The 16,430-nt window shown below is 35.1% G+C and overlaps 1 protein-coding gene across 2 annotated transcripts in view; it reads right to left on the minus strand.

Annotated features, from left to right (window-relative positions):
* Nucleotides 1-692: 692 nt before the first annotated feature.
* The window catches only part of LOC129954077 (uncharacterized), a 44,975-nt gene continuing 29,237 nt past the window's right edge, over nucleotides 693-16,430 (minus strand). For both annotated transcript variants that reach the window (XM_056067731.1, XM_056067730.1), the window contains exons 5-9: nucleotides 15,813-16,311; nucleotides 11,421-11,679; nucleotides 11,098-11,256; nucleotides 6,919-7,072; nucleotides 693-1,703 (exon numbers count right to left, since the gene is read on the minus strand). In XM_056067731.1, coding sequence (XP_055923706.1) covers nucleotides 1,215-1,703; nucleotides 6,919-7,072; nucleotides 11,098-11,256; nucleotides 11,421-11,679; nucleotides 15,813-16,311 — 1,560 coding nt within the window. In that variant the 3' untranslated portion in view covers nucleotides 693-1,214. The remainder of the gene's footprint in view (nucleotides 1,704-6,918; nucleotides 7,073-11,097; nucleotides 11,257-11,420; nucleotides 11,680-15,812; nucleotides 16,312-16,430) is intronic.

Genomic DNA, 16,430 nt, shown 5'->3' on the forward strand with positions numbered 1-16,430 from the left:
AGCTTCTCGAGCGTTTCCTGGATCATGACCAGAGTGAAGCAGTACAGTGTTACGTGTCGGTGACTTATATTTGCCCGATCCCACCCTTCGCACTTTGCTTAACCTTAAGATATCTATCCTGCACCGCAATAATTCTCTCTCTAATTCGAGGAATCTAGCATTGTACGGACCTTCACTGCCTGCGTCCAGAAGCGTCCTCACATTCCAGAAATCAATCTTTGTCAGGGTACAATAGCCAAAAGTCGACAACGAGTTATCATTCATTAGCGGAAGTTCTAATCTCTTGCAATTTTAGCTAACTTATGTATATAGGGATACACAAATTCTTGCCCTGGGCCACCACGAGGAGGTAAAACAAGATATTCAAAATGGCAAGAAAGTTGCATTGCTGGCCTATACCAAGTTTAAGATAATCATCAACTACCCGATCTGCAATGCCACAGGCACCTACATGTGAATGATATGTAACTATTTTGGGTTATTTGTAATTTGGATGTTCTTGATGTTGGTATTTTGTCGTTTTTCAATCTTGTTTATAACTTACATACTTTTTTGATGCCATTTGTTTAATTTGGAACAACTTTAAATCTATTAGCAAACCTTCTACCTAAAATGTACACTGTTTACCCACATTTGTACAGCTTGTTTCAATCTTAGCCATCACTGCAACTTTTAAAATTAAAACACTTACATTTTTTAATTTATGTTTAAATAGATCTGTTTTATTTAATTCATATTTTTTACAAGCATTTTTAATATTTTTTTTAAGACTAGAGAGAATAAGAAAAGAAAAACAAAACCGTAATTTCATCAGTTAAACCTTATTCCAAGGTCTTTGTGTCTTCGTAGCAAATAGTTTTGTAAGTTAAGCAGTATTTTCTCTAAGTAAGGTTTCCATGTATGTTTTTGTTGTGAGTTTTTTATGTGTGTGGTATGTTTTGAATGCATATATATATATTTCATTTGTCTATTTGTTTGTGTATAGCGGCTCTAAATATCTTTTATTTTTTCTAAATCAGGCATAAATTAGACGCATGATATGTTTAATGTTTAAATTTATGTATCTCGAAATCATGCCAATATTTTCTTTACTTATTATTTTTCTTTCCTTAGATGGTTTCTTTTTTCCATATGAGAGTATTACAAAATAGAAATTGTTAAATCTTAAAACAAAATGAAAACACTTATAACGGAAAATTTGTTTTTATATAAAATTAAGTAACATATTTAACTCTGACTTTTGTTTGACCATTCGAATCTTGTTCGAAGACAATAACTTTTCGTTTAATTTCTGTTGGGGGTGGTGCTTCATTGTCATTATCAGGTTGTGAAGGAGGTCCTGATGATGGCTCTACTACTGGTTCTACTACATTATCGACATTATCATTTTTATTTAATACATCGTTGTCTTCATCAATTTTCTTATTCGGTTGTTTAATATTATAAAGATTCGGATGAACTTTTACGTTATTAGTTTTGTCATCTTTTTGACTTCGAATTATTGGTTTATATTTGGGTTCATTTGCTGGTTCCGGTGGTGGTGGTTTTTCAGGAATCAATGGTAAATCAGGTAGATCACATGGTTTTTTGAGATAATTGTAGACTGATTCGACACGTTCAACCAGACGATTGACATAACGAGTTGCTGTTCTATCGACTATCGATGGGGATTTTATGCAATCATTGCCACCAAATTCACACACCTAAAGGAAAGGAACGGAAAGAAAAGAAAGTGATGATTTATTAAGTTGACGTTAAACACATTGTTTCAATATAAATATTGTTATAATTATAACTCCTGAAGAAAAAGTAAGAGCAAATTTTTTATTGACACATTTTTTTCTAAATATAAAATATTTAAAATTGAAACTAAAGAGTTTTCCAGGAACAGGTTTCATTTTGTATGGTTTGCTACTTATGCAAGAACTACTTTAAAAGATTAGATCTTATATTTTTTGACTATGTTATTACTACTCGTACAAAAAAAAACAACAACGCATTGAATTGTTGAAGCTCATTACAAAAATTTAGTTCGTAAAACTAAAACTCTTTTGCATCGTCAGGAAGGACCTGATGGGATAATTTGAGCTTTTTGAAGAAATATCGTTATCATGATTTTGCAAGAAGTATTGAAATAAATCCAGTTGTTTGTCAATCACTCGTTTATTTTTGAAATTTCACAAACAAAATCACACCGTTAGGTCTTAAGTATTTCAAAATTCAGTCAACACAAAAACTTAGTTCGCAAGTATTGAAAACAAGCTACGTGGTATCGGAAGCATCCGATACTTACGTGGTAAGTATCGGATGCTTCTTTGGAGTCAAGAAAACTACGAGCTTTGAAATGCTTTTCTTACTATTTTTGTACCGAAACTACAACAATTGACAAGAAGAGTTTGAAAAATAATGGACACACTATAAAAACTTCTTACGCTTTGCTTATTAGATACCTGAATGGAAGAATTGGTCAGGAGTTTGGACTGATGACCGAAGTGTAGACAAATGAGGATAACATAAAGGTGCCACTTGTAATACAAGAGAGAATAAACTTTTAAAATTATGTGATTCATTAACATTCTGAATTTTAAATGGTTAACAAGGTTAAGCGATGCTTCTAGAAATTTTACTTTTGTTGCTGAGAGGAGTTACCTGTGATTGATAATTCTATCATAGGCGAAGACTAAAAGTGACTGATTTTGAGGTAAGAGAATTTTAGTACTCAGATCACCTTCCAATTGATAAGAACTCGAAAATTCTATCGTTATTTCCAACACTATTGATAACTTTTAAAAGCGTTGACGAATAGACAGCGCTACACATCAAGTTTCAATGATACAGAAATGCAAACTTTATCTTTTTGGTGAATACAGTAAAATCGTAGTATCCTTAATAACAAAGGAGTTAAAAAAGCATTAAAGCAGGTTATGATCCATGGTTTGATTAAATTTTATGCATGGTTCAGGAACCTCCGAACGTCTTCTCCAGATGTATCACAAAATACTTCATTGCGGTTTAAAGGTTAAATTTAAAGAAAAGAAGAAACCAGGATATTGAATGGTAAAAGTTTTAACAGTGTTCAAAAATCTGGACACAACTGCGTTACACACTCTTTTCAAGGACTCTATACATACATTTTAACAAAATTGTAACAAAATATGGGGTGTCTAATAGATGAAAAAAAAAGGTACAAACGGTATTCCAGTTGAGCTGTTAAGAAATGGAACTGTAACACTTAAAGAACTGTGTATTAAGCTTTTTAAAACAGTTATGGAAAGTAATCCAGTAGTTAAGGAATTTCAGGATGCAATCTTATTCCCAATCTGCAAACCTCGGGTAATAATGAAAGCTTCGAATCGAACTACTGTAGAATTTATTTCCTTAACAGAACGTATAAGATTAGTAATCAGGGACATGTTTTCAAGACTTCCAAGCAGGCTTAAGATCAGTTTACATAAAAATATAAATTGGGTGGCGCAACAGTTGGTTTGATAACTAGGGCCTAGTGACTGACAACTCTCAACCATTCCTGTGTACGAGTACTGTTGTCAGGGATGGAAGGGACCTACAGTTTTAAGCCGAATCCGAAAGGCGAATTTGAGAAAGCACTTTTCATGACAAGAATTACTCTTGAAGAATTTGTCAATTCAAGAGGCAGTACCCGTGAAAAAATTCGATCGAACCCAAGACCTCTCGCATGACAGTTCAACGTACCAACCATCATGCCACGGGTACTACATCATCATTGATAATATTTTTGTTCTTAGAAATCTAGCGGAGAGCTTTAACACGCAAATTAACAAACACGATATATTTTAAGTCGACTTCAAAGCAGCGTTCGATACAATTATTCGTGGAGCTTGCTTTTCTAAGTTGTATGGTTTATAAACATCATTTAAATTTGGTAGTGTGCTTTTTTTTATTTATATAATTAACAGGCACTCAGGGGTTATTAATACCCTTAACATGTTTAAAGCTTAAACACAGTGCGAGTTTTAGTAAAATACTAATGGATTAAAGAGGAGATACCGATACACAGTGGTCTTAAAGTTTTAAATATCAAAACGATAGGGAAAAACAGAGCTGGGTTAAGCATTCCACATTCTCGATTTGCGGTTAGAAAAAAGAATCTCTATATTTGACAGTACGTCTGAAATCGAGCTCAAAGTTAAACTGATGTGCATTCAAGTTTTAGACTCACGAAGGCTTTGTAAATTACAGCCTGATCAAAAGGGGTAAACAATCTCTTGCACCGTCGGAGAAATCCTAAACACCTAGCAGAATTCCTGCAATATCGAATATGTGATAATTCCATAAGAGGTTATCTATGATACACATACAGAGCACATTGATAGTTGATTAGTCTCCACTCATTGAGTTTTAGAAGCATTCAATTCTACACGGTTTTTGATTCCCCATTCTACAATGCTGTCGAGATAAGAATTTAATGAGCTTATCATACGTTTTCGTTGAAGTTCCACATCCGAAGGACAAGGAAGTGAATCTAGAAACCAATATGAAAAGCTGAAGCTGAGGGTACTGTCATGTCGTCAGCGAAACAGTTTAATGGATTAGAAGTGGCAGACAAGAGATAGTTTTTATTATGACGAAGAAATTCGGAGACAAAACGGAGCCCTGGGGAACACCAGCATTTGTTTTATAAATTTCAGACTTGAAACTATCTTATACAACTTGTATTGAACGGTTAGAAAGTTAATTTCTAATCCAACGAAGAAGAGATTCATCAATACCAAAAGCACGAATTTTCGAAAAGAGAGCTTGGTGCCAAACTCTACCAAATTCTTTTGAAATATCGAGTGCAATAATCTTACTTTCTCCAAAACGATGTGAAGATTTGTTCCACTGTTCGGTGAGATAAATCATGAGATCACCAGTTGACCTATTGCTACGAAAGTCATACAGCTGGTCATTAAGGAGCTTCCGTTCTTCGAGATATTTCTTAAACTGATAATAAATCAGCGTTTCAATGAACTTGGAAAGAAGGAAATGTTTGCTGATGATTTGGTTATGTTTGCGTATACCCCGGAAATTCTGCAGTTTATGATTAACAGATTATACCACTGACGCTGAAGTTTTTGGAAATTAATTGTTAATACATACAAAATTAAAAAGTTATTGTTTTTAAAACAGTGGATTCCGGAATGCGTCCAATGAAAAATGGACATATAAGCAAGACTATTGATTGTGTCAGCAAATAAAAATACCTTAGGGTAATACTTGACGTAAATTTGAGAATAGAAAGATGTTTCAAAAACGGAAACATTGTGGAAAGCAACAAATTCAAGGTGCTTGAAGCGGTTGTTAAAAGTATACTTCTGCATGCCTGTCAAATGTTTCGGTAGTAAAAAGGTTGAAACTGTAAACAAACTCTTAAAGCATTATTTCAGAAAGTATTTCATCTACCTTCGAATACGTCAACTACGAACTCATGTTAGAAACATAACTATTTTCTTATTACATTAAAAAATTGTTAATTCAAGCTTATTTTCTTCTGAATGATACCCGAGTCCCGTTTGGTTAAGAACCTTATATTCTTCTGAATGATCTTTAGTCTCGTTTAGTAAGAAAGTGGAATAAACATCAGGATAAACCAAAATCTGGAATAAAGAAAATATTTTCGTGGTTGGGAATAGTATAAGCGTAATCCCCACAATGGTCAGACTTGGCAGTGAATTACTCAACCTGGAGTTTATACCGTACAGACCAGCTTTACCTAAGTATTGCAGTATCTGGAACTTAAGGGAAAAGAATGACATTTTTCATTTCGTAGGGAAGTATCAATTCTAAGATTATCCAGAAGAAGTTCTTGTAGAATTAAATGAGATGAACGTATCCAAATTGAACAAATATTGCTAAGCTCCATTATACATTTACGAATTGATATTGTACCTCAAGATTTATATAATTATACCACAGAAGTTTTAAACTTGATGTGTAAGGCTTTAATATCATGACGATTTTACCAATATTATAAATCTTGATAAATTGACTGAAGTTTTTGGCAACAAAATCACTTCTTGCTTCCACTTTCCACCTTGTTCGAACTTTCAAGGACATTCCTTGGTAACTCAGCACACATTCTATACTACATATGAAGTAATTTATTGCTTAGGTACAATAAAATCGATAGTGTTTTGCTACGTCTACGTCTAGGTCGAGGTAAGAACTCGTACTTACATAATATATGACACTGATAATATTTATAGCGTGCATTTAATTGAACTCTAATTGAGATACAATTACAAATAAATAGATAAAAAGAAATAATTATCTTTTATCTAACATATTAAAACATACATAAGCTCGACTATAAGGAACGAGAAATACATTTGTAACAACTTGTTGTCTTTCCTTCTACCTACATGAATTTTCTATAAATATTTTATTCCATTTAAATTCTTATTTGCGTGCAGGAAATCATGTTTTATTACGACAAAAATATATTACCTTACCTCTCGAAGTATAGATAGAAGTAAATTATAATGTTGAATGAAAATAAAATGATTATTTAACTAATTGGAATTTCATTTGGTTATGTTTTAAGAACATATGGAAAAGATCAAGGACATAAATTGTTCATTTTTTTTATCAGATACATATCTTGTATCTTGTCCTCGAAGCCCTTTGCTGGTTTTCTTCATTTAAAAATTCAAATGATAATAATTTTTAACACAACCTTCCTACCTAAAACATCCCCCCTTAAACCCATGTTATCACACTAGATACTTTTTGTGTAAACCCATTTTTATGTGCCTATCTATTTACATAAATATTCTAAGTATTGTAAAGGCTTATCCCTTTGAATTAATATAAGCAAATTTGTTTGTATTTATTTTCGACTTACTTACGTATGTAAATCAGTATTTAAACTTAATTTATGCAAATAAAATTTCTACTTACCCTATAATGATGCAATATACCCGCATCGGGTGGTACATTTAATGAACCTTTTCCAGGTGAAAATTCCCAAACAAAATGATTGCCAGCTTCAACAACAGTTTCAGGGCGGCATATATATTTTGAGCGTTGTTTTTGGGGATGAAGTTTTGAACGTCTATTTTGAGAGAAAGAATAAGAAAAAAATGAGCAGTTAATTTCTAAATAAATACATAACAATTTTGGTAAATTATTTAATAAAAAAGTTTGGTATTACCCTAAAACGTTAAAACAATTTTTTAAATTTAATCAGCAGTCTTTTAAAAAAGTGCTAATCATACTTTGAAGACCCAAAGTATCAATAAATTGTATTGGTATAACATAGAATATTTTTAAGATAGCAGCTACTTATTTCCCTTTGAGGCGGTCTCCAACTGAAGAAGATTATGCAAAACTCCTAAAGTTGTAAGGACATAACTTCCTTATGGTGGCGACTTTAATGCTAAGCACTCCTAGACATCTAGACATATAACGAAAGAGGTGAACCGTAAAACAAATTGAACCGAACTCAGAAATAAACTTAAAAGTTTTATAAAACTTAGAGGTGGTGCAAAATCGTATGGTCCTTCCTAGTGGTGTCCGCTGAATAACCGAACGTCGTTAGTTCACTTCACAGTTAGAGCTGCGACACCTGAATTACCTTCTCAGGAAGTAGGAGCAAAAGACCAAATATCACTCTGAAGAACCAGCTCCAACGATCTTAGCCATGCGCAGGCCTCACAAGTCGGCCATGAAAGGAAATTGTAAAGTGTGATTAAAACACAAGTAATAGCCTTGGAAACGGACTGATAATGTTGACAACCCCCCATGTACGTGTATGTACAAAAAATGTGCGTACACTCAATCGGCCACGCAAAGCAGAGCAGCTTGCAAATGCCCTCGCTGAACTCAAAGCTGATGTGACAGCCCTCCAGGAAATGCGATGGAATGGGTCAGATAGTAGGAACATTGAAGTCTGTGATTTCTGCTATGGGAAGTGTCTACTCGATTAGAGGAAGCGCTTATTTGGATGTGGGTTTGCTGTCAAAGGGAAACTAAGGCAAAGAGTTTAAGCTTTCGGGAAGTACCTAAGCGAAAAAGTGACGACAATCCGCATTAAAGCCAGACAATTATAAAGAAGAATTCTACGAGCTCCTTGCCAAAACATATGAGCAATGTCCCAAAACTACGTAAAAATTTTCCTGGAAGATTTTAACGAAAAAATTGGTAAAGAAGGCATCTTTGGTAGATCAATCGGAAGACATACACGACATCACTTCTGGAAAAACAGGCTTATCGACTTCCTAGCACCAGATTCCCCCGCCCAGATATCCACAAAGGGACTTGGAGGTCCCCCGATTATCGAACATGCAACGAAATCGATCATGTTGCTCGAGGAGAAGAAGGAGAAGAAGAAGACGTTGGAAGACTGCAGTCGGAGGATACCGCCAATGACTTTGCCGACCGAGTATCAAAAGAGTTTGTAAGAAATCTTACAACGGAAGATATGTGCCCAGAGACCCACTGCCACCTTTGCAAACAATCCATCAGAAATGCTGCAGAAGAGGTGCTAGGTTTCTCACAACTGCCACCAAGGAACTGCTAGGTTTCTCACAACTGCCACCAAGGAACCCCTGGTTTGATTCCGAATGTGCTTCAGCAAATAAAACTAAAACGAGACATATAGATTGAGGCAGCAAAGAAGGACACGATCTTGCCGCCAGCTCTACCTCGACAAGAGAAGGGATGAGAACCGCTTGCTCAAAAGAAAGAAAAATGCCCATGAGCAGCGTGAAGTCGAGGAGATCCAGGGAAGGTTTAACAGGAAACAGGTGTGGATTTTTTATAGAAGAGTCAAAAAGAAAAGAACGGGACTCACTAGTCGCCCTGGAGCCTTTAATGATAACGAGGGGAATACCGTAGTCGAGACGCAGTAAATGCTAACAATCTGGAGAGATCATTTAAACCAGCTGCTTAATGGTGATAAGGTCAAAGATTCCAGCAGCCACGTCAAATCCATTTGGTTGACGATCTAAAGTTCCACCGATCCAACTAGAGTGAAATTAAACTAGCCATTACCAGGCTGAACAAAGCGGCCGGTGATGACGGTCTATAGGCGGAGCTTTTTAAGTACTATGAAGCAGATCTGATTAAGTACATCAAATTACTGATGTAAATCAAATTAATATTGTGCTCTGCTATATTCTTAGATACTGATCAAGCTTTTGACAAGGTTTAGATCTTGGGACTTGAAAACAAATTTTGCACGAACAGTAGAGACCTTCCCAGGATGTTTATAGTTTGTAGGAGTGAAATACCGAACTGACACTTCAGGGAATCGCAGGAACAAAATTACTTTTAACTAAAGGAAATAGAAGCCTGTGTTCCGCAAGGAAGTGTATTAGGGCCAACCTTGTATCTTTTATGTACAAGGGATATTCTTTGGGGCTGTACAAAGAACACAAATTATTAAAAATTGGAAAATACAATCCTTCGTGAAATATTGACATAGGGAACACGTTATACCACACAATCAAAGAATACAAATGGAGACCATCTTAAATGTATGCGACATTTTAGGAACATTAAGAAGAACAAAGCCTCATGAGTAGATGGACTTTGACTGCGTAAAATGTAACTCACTGTACCATATCCAAAATGTAAATGATCAAGTAAGGTTTTTACGGCATAACGCCAATCAGCCTTTTGAGAGGCAAGTTCCTATTAAAATCCTTCTCGTTAAGCATACTTCTCCACCTTGGCTGAATAGCGACATCTCTACTCTGATAAAAAATGCCATCGATTTCATGACAACGAGATGCCGTCTACAGTTAATGGAGACGTTACAAACTGGAGCACTTCCACAAAGTGTATTGCAGACTGCGTAATCAAGTTGTCATAATAGTAAGAACGGCAAAAAGACTTTATTATAAAAATAAAATTGGTTCTTTAACCTCTGGAAAAAAATTATGGAAAAACCTGCGTGAAATCGGTATTGACAAACAATCTAAAAAGTCTGTTGTTGACTTTGATTGTGATGCTCTTAACAAAAAGTTTACGTCCATACCCTTAAACGTTGCTTCACGCGTTCATTCCCTTATTGAAGAGGAACCAACTGCTATCAACAGCTCTCTAAATTTTATAAGAATACAAGGGGAAGACATTATAGAGGCAATAATCGAATGCTACTGTTAGCCTGGACCAAATAGACCCAAAGATCTTGAGACAACTGCTTCCATATAAAATGCATATTTAACAGCATATTGACTACTTCCGAGTTTCCTTTAGAATGGAAGAAGGCTGAGATTATTCCCATTCTTCCGTTTCTTTCAAAGAAAAAAACTATTCTGGTGCAGATCCAAAAATATCTTTCAGTCAACAACTTGTTAAGTACCTGTCAGTCTGGTTTTCGACCTAAGCGAAGTTGGAAATCGGCCTTACTTTTTGTAACTGATTAAATAAGAATGGCAATGGACAGTGATCATGTTACATTGCTACTAACACTGTTAGATTATTTAAACGCTTTTGATACTATTAAGCACTTAATTCTTTGTAGAAAGCTGCGTATTAAGTTTGGGTCTTCTTGAGAGTCCTGTAAGCTTGTTCTTTCGTATCTCAGCGGAAGGCAACAATGCGTATTGGCCAATGGATACTCGTCCACATTTCTCAATGTTTTGAGTGGAGTGCCACAGGTTTCTATCCTTGGACCAATCCTCTTTTAGCTTTACATAAATGAGTTAACACAAGTTGATAAACATTGTTTAGTTCATCTTTATGCTTGTTTGAAATACTTGTTTTCGAATCGAACATTTAAGTAGCATCAACTAACTATATAGACAAACTAGCCCTTATTAGTCAAGCTAACGAGTTTCATGACTCTTGGTTAAACTTTGGAGACGAATGAACCTTGTTACCTCACCGTATGTCCTTAATTGCGCTACCAGCTTGAATTGCTTCTATCTTCATTAAACTTCTCAAAAATACACATCACATGAGTTTTTGAGTGTCATTTTTAATTTGATTATATAACATATTAAACATTCTACACCCCATAATTATACCTAACAACCAATTTAACAAACTTAAAATCCAACTAAGTTACGTAAATACAAAGCACAGGTAGCTCGAGCTAAAATATGTATCTCTTCTCACATATGTACTTACCTCCTTGTTTTTCTTTGCGTCACTAGTGCTGCTCGTAATCTCTGATTTGCACTCTTCGTGTCATACAACCATGGATCGTCTTGAAATTGCAAATAGAAGAACGCGTTCTGGAATGAATAGGCACCCGCATTACGATTCTTATATCTCTTATCTAACCAGCTGCAATGGCAAAAGTATACAAGAACGAATTAATTTTATAATTTTCTCTCTCTCTCTCTGTCTCCATCTGTCTTTGAGATGAAACTATACACCATATGGCTTAAAATGTATCTAGTTTATAGTTTGTAGGTATGTAAATTAAATTCAAGTAAAACAAAACTTACTTAATTAATTCGTTTAATGTATCCCCATGCCGTGGAATTATAAATTCATCCAAATCCACCAGAGCTAGATATCTATATCTATACATATTTCTATATAAACAATCATTAAGGGCTGCAAATAAACCCTCAGTGCGTATTTCCTTTTGGGAACGCATCCTTAAATCCCATGGTAGTATAGTTACAGTTGGCTTAGTATAGGTGCTTTCGTATTTTCGTGTGTTATTATTATTATTATTTGCGCCATGAGGTGATTTTGCATCTAGAATTAGTTGACATAGTTTTCGTGGATATAATGATGAATATATTTTATTTTTAAAAATAAAAATAGGAATTTCACCAGGATTGATAGAAAAAATAAAAAGTTAAACATATTTTAAATTAAATCCATTCGTGAATTCAATGAAAAACTTAATTCAGAGAGTTAAAAATTAAAAATGAATTTCCTCAAGGAAATGTCTTCCAAAATTAAGGTAGTGCTTCTTTCCGCAACGAAATTTTAGTGTTATTAACGAATTAATTTTATTAATTAAAATACAGATTTTTTTATGTTTTGCGCACACTAAAGGGGCTATGAATACCCTTATAATGATTAAACACAGTGCGAGCAATTAGAAAATGAAGATAGGATTTGAAAAGAGAAACCGATGCACGGTTTTGAATGTCTGCACATTGCACTGAGTGGGAAGTATTGAGCCTGGTTTAGCATTCAGCATTCTCGTAGTGCGGCTAAAGAAAGAAACTCCGTACTTAACAGTAAGTCCGAAATTAGGCTCCAGGGTAAATTGATGGGCATTCCTAGCACTACGGGTATTACGGTTGAATTGTATAAGGGGAGGAATGCAACTGGATATTTCGTCAGAGCATTGTTTATAAAAATAACGATAAAACAATGACAGGCATGAGACCTTGCGGCAGTGTTCAAGAGAAGCAAATGTCTCGGTGAGAGAACGATCTCCTATCATTTTAAGAGTTCTTTTTTCAATTCTATCCAGAAGACTCAAGTAAGTTATTGAGGCTTCAGCGCAAATATGAGAGTAATACTCGAGCTTAGGACGAATAAAAGCTTTGAAAATTATAGCCAGATCAGAAGGAGTTAAAAACTTCTTGCATCGTCATAGAAAACCTAAACACTTAGCAGCATTTTTGGCGATGTCAAATATGTGATCACTCCGCAACAAGTGGTTTGTGATGCACATACCTTGGATTGATAGTTGTTCAATCTCTAAGATGCAAGTACCACCCATGGATTGTGGCATTGGGCGAGAGTTATGCTTTTGTGACAGTATACAGTATTAAATTTTCGAAGCATTAAATTCTACACGACTAAAGATAATTTATAAAAATAATAAAAAGTGTCGGAGATAAAAAAGAGCCCTGGGGCGCACCAGCATTTATTTGTGGATTTCAGATTTGATCCCGTCCAATACTATTTAAATTGAACGGTCCGAAAGGTAATTTCTAACCAAACAAAGAAGACATTTATCAATACGCATTTTCGATAAGAGAGTTTGGTGCTAAACTCTGTCAAATGCCTTTGAAATATCAAGTGCAATAATCTTACTTTCTCCAAAACGATGTAAAGATTTGTTCCACTTCCGTTCTGCAAGATGTTTCTTAATCTGAAAATTGATTAGCGTTTCCATGACCTTGAAAAAAAGGGACATGAGTGCTATTGGACGATAGTAAGAAGGGGAGAAGGATTCGCCTTTTTTACGGACAGGCTAGACAAATGCAGTTTTTCATCCACTCGGAAAGAGACCAGGAGAATAGGACAGATAGAAAAGCTTAAGAAGTGGTTTTGCCAGCGTCAAAGAACACCGCTTAAGAAGAATAGCGGTAATACTATCCGTTCCAGCGGATTTGTGAATTTCAAGATCTTTTAGTACTCTAGTAACTGTACTATTGCGAAAGAAGATTCGTCTAATGGAATACTTTACTCTTTCAAGTACAGGAGGAGTCATGACACTCATTAGCAGCATCAAAATAACGGCAAATCGTGCTGAAAGCAAATTGGCTTTATCAATCGAGCTAACAAAAGGAGTGTCACCATATCTGCGCTGGAATCTACGTCACTATCGAGGAAGCAAAGTGACCAGTTAAAGTTATTGAAGAAGTCGTTGAGACCATTCCAGCTGGCTTTCTACGGTTCTCGTAGGGGTTTTCTCTTTAACTGGGTTTTTTGGCATGAGAAATTTGCAGATATGACACAATGGTCTGATGTGCCTAGAGGTGATAATACACTGACCTAATATTTATTAGGATCAGAGGCAAGAAACAAGTCTAGAGTGTTGAATTGTTATTAATAAACAAAGATATTTTACGTGATGTTAGTTTTTGTTATTAATTGATAAATGTAAAAAAGATAAGATTTGGTTAAGATAGAAAGAGAAACTAGCTTAGGATACTTTTAGCTGAGTTAATGCATTTTTTAATAAAATGATATAAGACACATTCGTCAGCTGACGTTTTTTTCGTAAATTTTAGGAACCTTTTTATGGATGTATAAAATTATACGTAGATGCATTTTAAAGCTTACGCAATTTTTCTTTCTTTTCATGAGTACTGTGTAGATTGACAAAATTGGCATTCGTTAGCTTACGATTGTTGTTTTTTATTTTATGAATGTCTTCATAAATCTAAGTAGATGAGGCCAAACATTTTTGATGATTAACGAAATGTCACAGCGATAAATGTTGTCATTAAGTTATGATGTAAATCATGAAAAAGAATCATCGAACGACGAAACATTACATACTTTTCAATGAACATATTTGTTAAGACATTCTTGAGACGTTTCTCGTTAAAACAATGATGAAAATTGTACATGAAATGATAAAAAGCTTAAATAAAATGGTCTTATCATCAACTATTTACAGGAAAAATAACTGTATGAAATAGTTTAGTTAAAAGAGAAAGGTTTTCGTTTTACGAAACATGTAATACATATTTTTGTTGAACCAATTAAATTTTCGTTGAACCAATGAATTTGCAGTTTATAAAGCGAATGTCAAACTAAACGAGAAATATGTTTTTAGTGTATAATTTTTAGAAATAACCTGGAACCTAAGTTTCCTATATAATGTAGGATATATATTTTCCATAGTACCCGTAGCATGATGGTTAGTGCGTTGGACTGTCATGCAATAGGTCTTGGGTTCAATCCCTGCCGGTGCCACCTTAATTTAAAAAAAATAATTTTCGCGGGTACTGCCTCTTGCGAGGAATTGACAAATCCTTCAAGAGTACTTCTTGTCATGAAAAAGTGCTTCCTCAAAACTAGCAGTTCGGATGCGGCCTTAAATTGTAGGTCCCTTCCATTCCTGACAACAGTACTCGCACACAGGAATGGTTGCGAGTTGTAAGTCACTAGGCCCTGGTTCACAACGGACTGTTGCGCCACCCCATTTGATTTGATATATTTTCCATAGGTTATTGTATAAAATTGATTTTAAAGGACGAGCTATGCTAAGAACGAAATATGTGACGAAGGATCTTTCAAAAGAGAATTTTGGCAGTCTATAGCAAACATATTGCTATACATCTGTCAATGTGCCTGCCTTTTATTCAAAGTTCTTTGTGATAAAATAGGTTTTACGGTAGCTACTATCATCTTTTCGAAAGGATTGAAGGATAAATTTGAGTCAACTGTTTCAGTTTACGATTAACGAATGTGATGGAGAAAGTGTATTTTGCGTTTTTCATAAGAACTCGATTTTTCGCAGATCACAACCTTGACTTAGGCCCACACAAATACAAAATTTATAAGCTGAAGGTAATTCACCATAGACAAAGTAGTTTTTGAGTTTAATTCACAATTCTTTGAAGGCAATTTGTAAGAAATATCTGTGGTTTATGTTGATAAACGCAATGAATATAGTAGTTCGAACTCTCCAAAATTTATTGTCGCATAAAGTGATATAATATAAGTTAAATGTTTAAAATAAAATAGGTGGCGCCATAGTCCGTAAAAAACTAGGGACTAGTGACTTGCAATTTTCAAATTTCAACCATTCCTGTTTGCGAAAAGGTTCAGGAAGAAGATTGCTGCTAAAAGTGCAAACGTTGCTGATAAGCTGAATTTATCGATTTTTCAACACTCGCAGCAACCGATAAATATTCCATCGCACACACGCCAATTAATCATATCCTTATTACATGAGAATATAAGTGGTTGTAGGTTTAAGTGAAGTCTAGGTTGTCCACTAAGATCATGAGATTTTACATCGCTAAATTGTTTAAAGCATTCATGAAAAGAACGCAAGTTCAATGAAAGTTAATCTGGTGAAATTCTCCTAAATGCTCATTCATAATAAGGTTTTAATTACGACATCACATCTCACTGATGCACACATTACATATTGAACAACATACAAACACATACAAATAACTCACCATCTGGCGTTGAGCTTTCTTTGACAAGAAATTCAGGTTTATCTGCGTCTGCAGCAGTTAGATTGGCGGGTATGGTACCATCGATGTAGTGATTGAGGACACATGTTGCTCGACTGCCAAGGGTGTGATTGTAGAATGTAAAGTGTGACACACCCAAAAGGGAGTTAAATTCCAAATACTCCATAAGATACAAGGCTTGGTCGTAGTTGAAATGGAACGGCTTGACACAAATAGCTATCTTGTCGGCAATATGGTCGACAGGTGATGACGATGATGATGACGACGAGGACGACGACGACGATGATGCCGGCGATGACGTTGCGGTCCGATTCACAAAATCTGGATCCTGATCGGTATTCCGGACGCGTAGTATATTTCCCGGCGGTGCTCGAAGTCGGCTAACAATACTCACGGATTGGGGCACATTCAGTTCGGCCGTTCGTAAGGGACACAGAACAAAGCATGCACTGTACTTGAGATTCCAGTTCTCTCGAATTACCTGTTTTCCAACAACGATAACGTTGTGAATATGGATGACAAAAGAATAAAGAACATAAGATGGTAATTTCCACACAAGTGAATTTAATTTTCTGTCACACAGAGCGACAGAAAAGTGAC

The sequence above is a fragment of the Eupeodes corollae genome, chromosome 1 (genome assembly GCF_945859685.1).
Source record: "Eupeodes corollae chromosome 1, idEupCoro1.1, whole genome shotgun sequence".
NCBI classification, from domain to species: domain Eukaryota; kingdom Metazoa; phylum Arthropoda; class Insecta; order Diptera; family Syrphidae; genus Eupeodes; species Eupeodes corollae.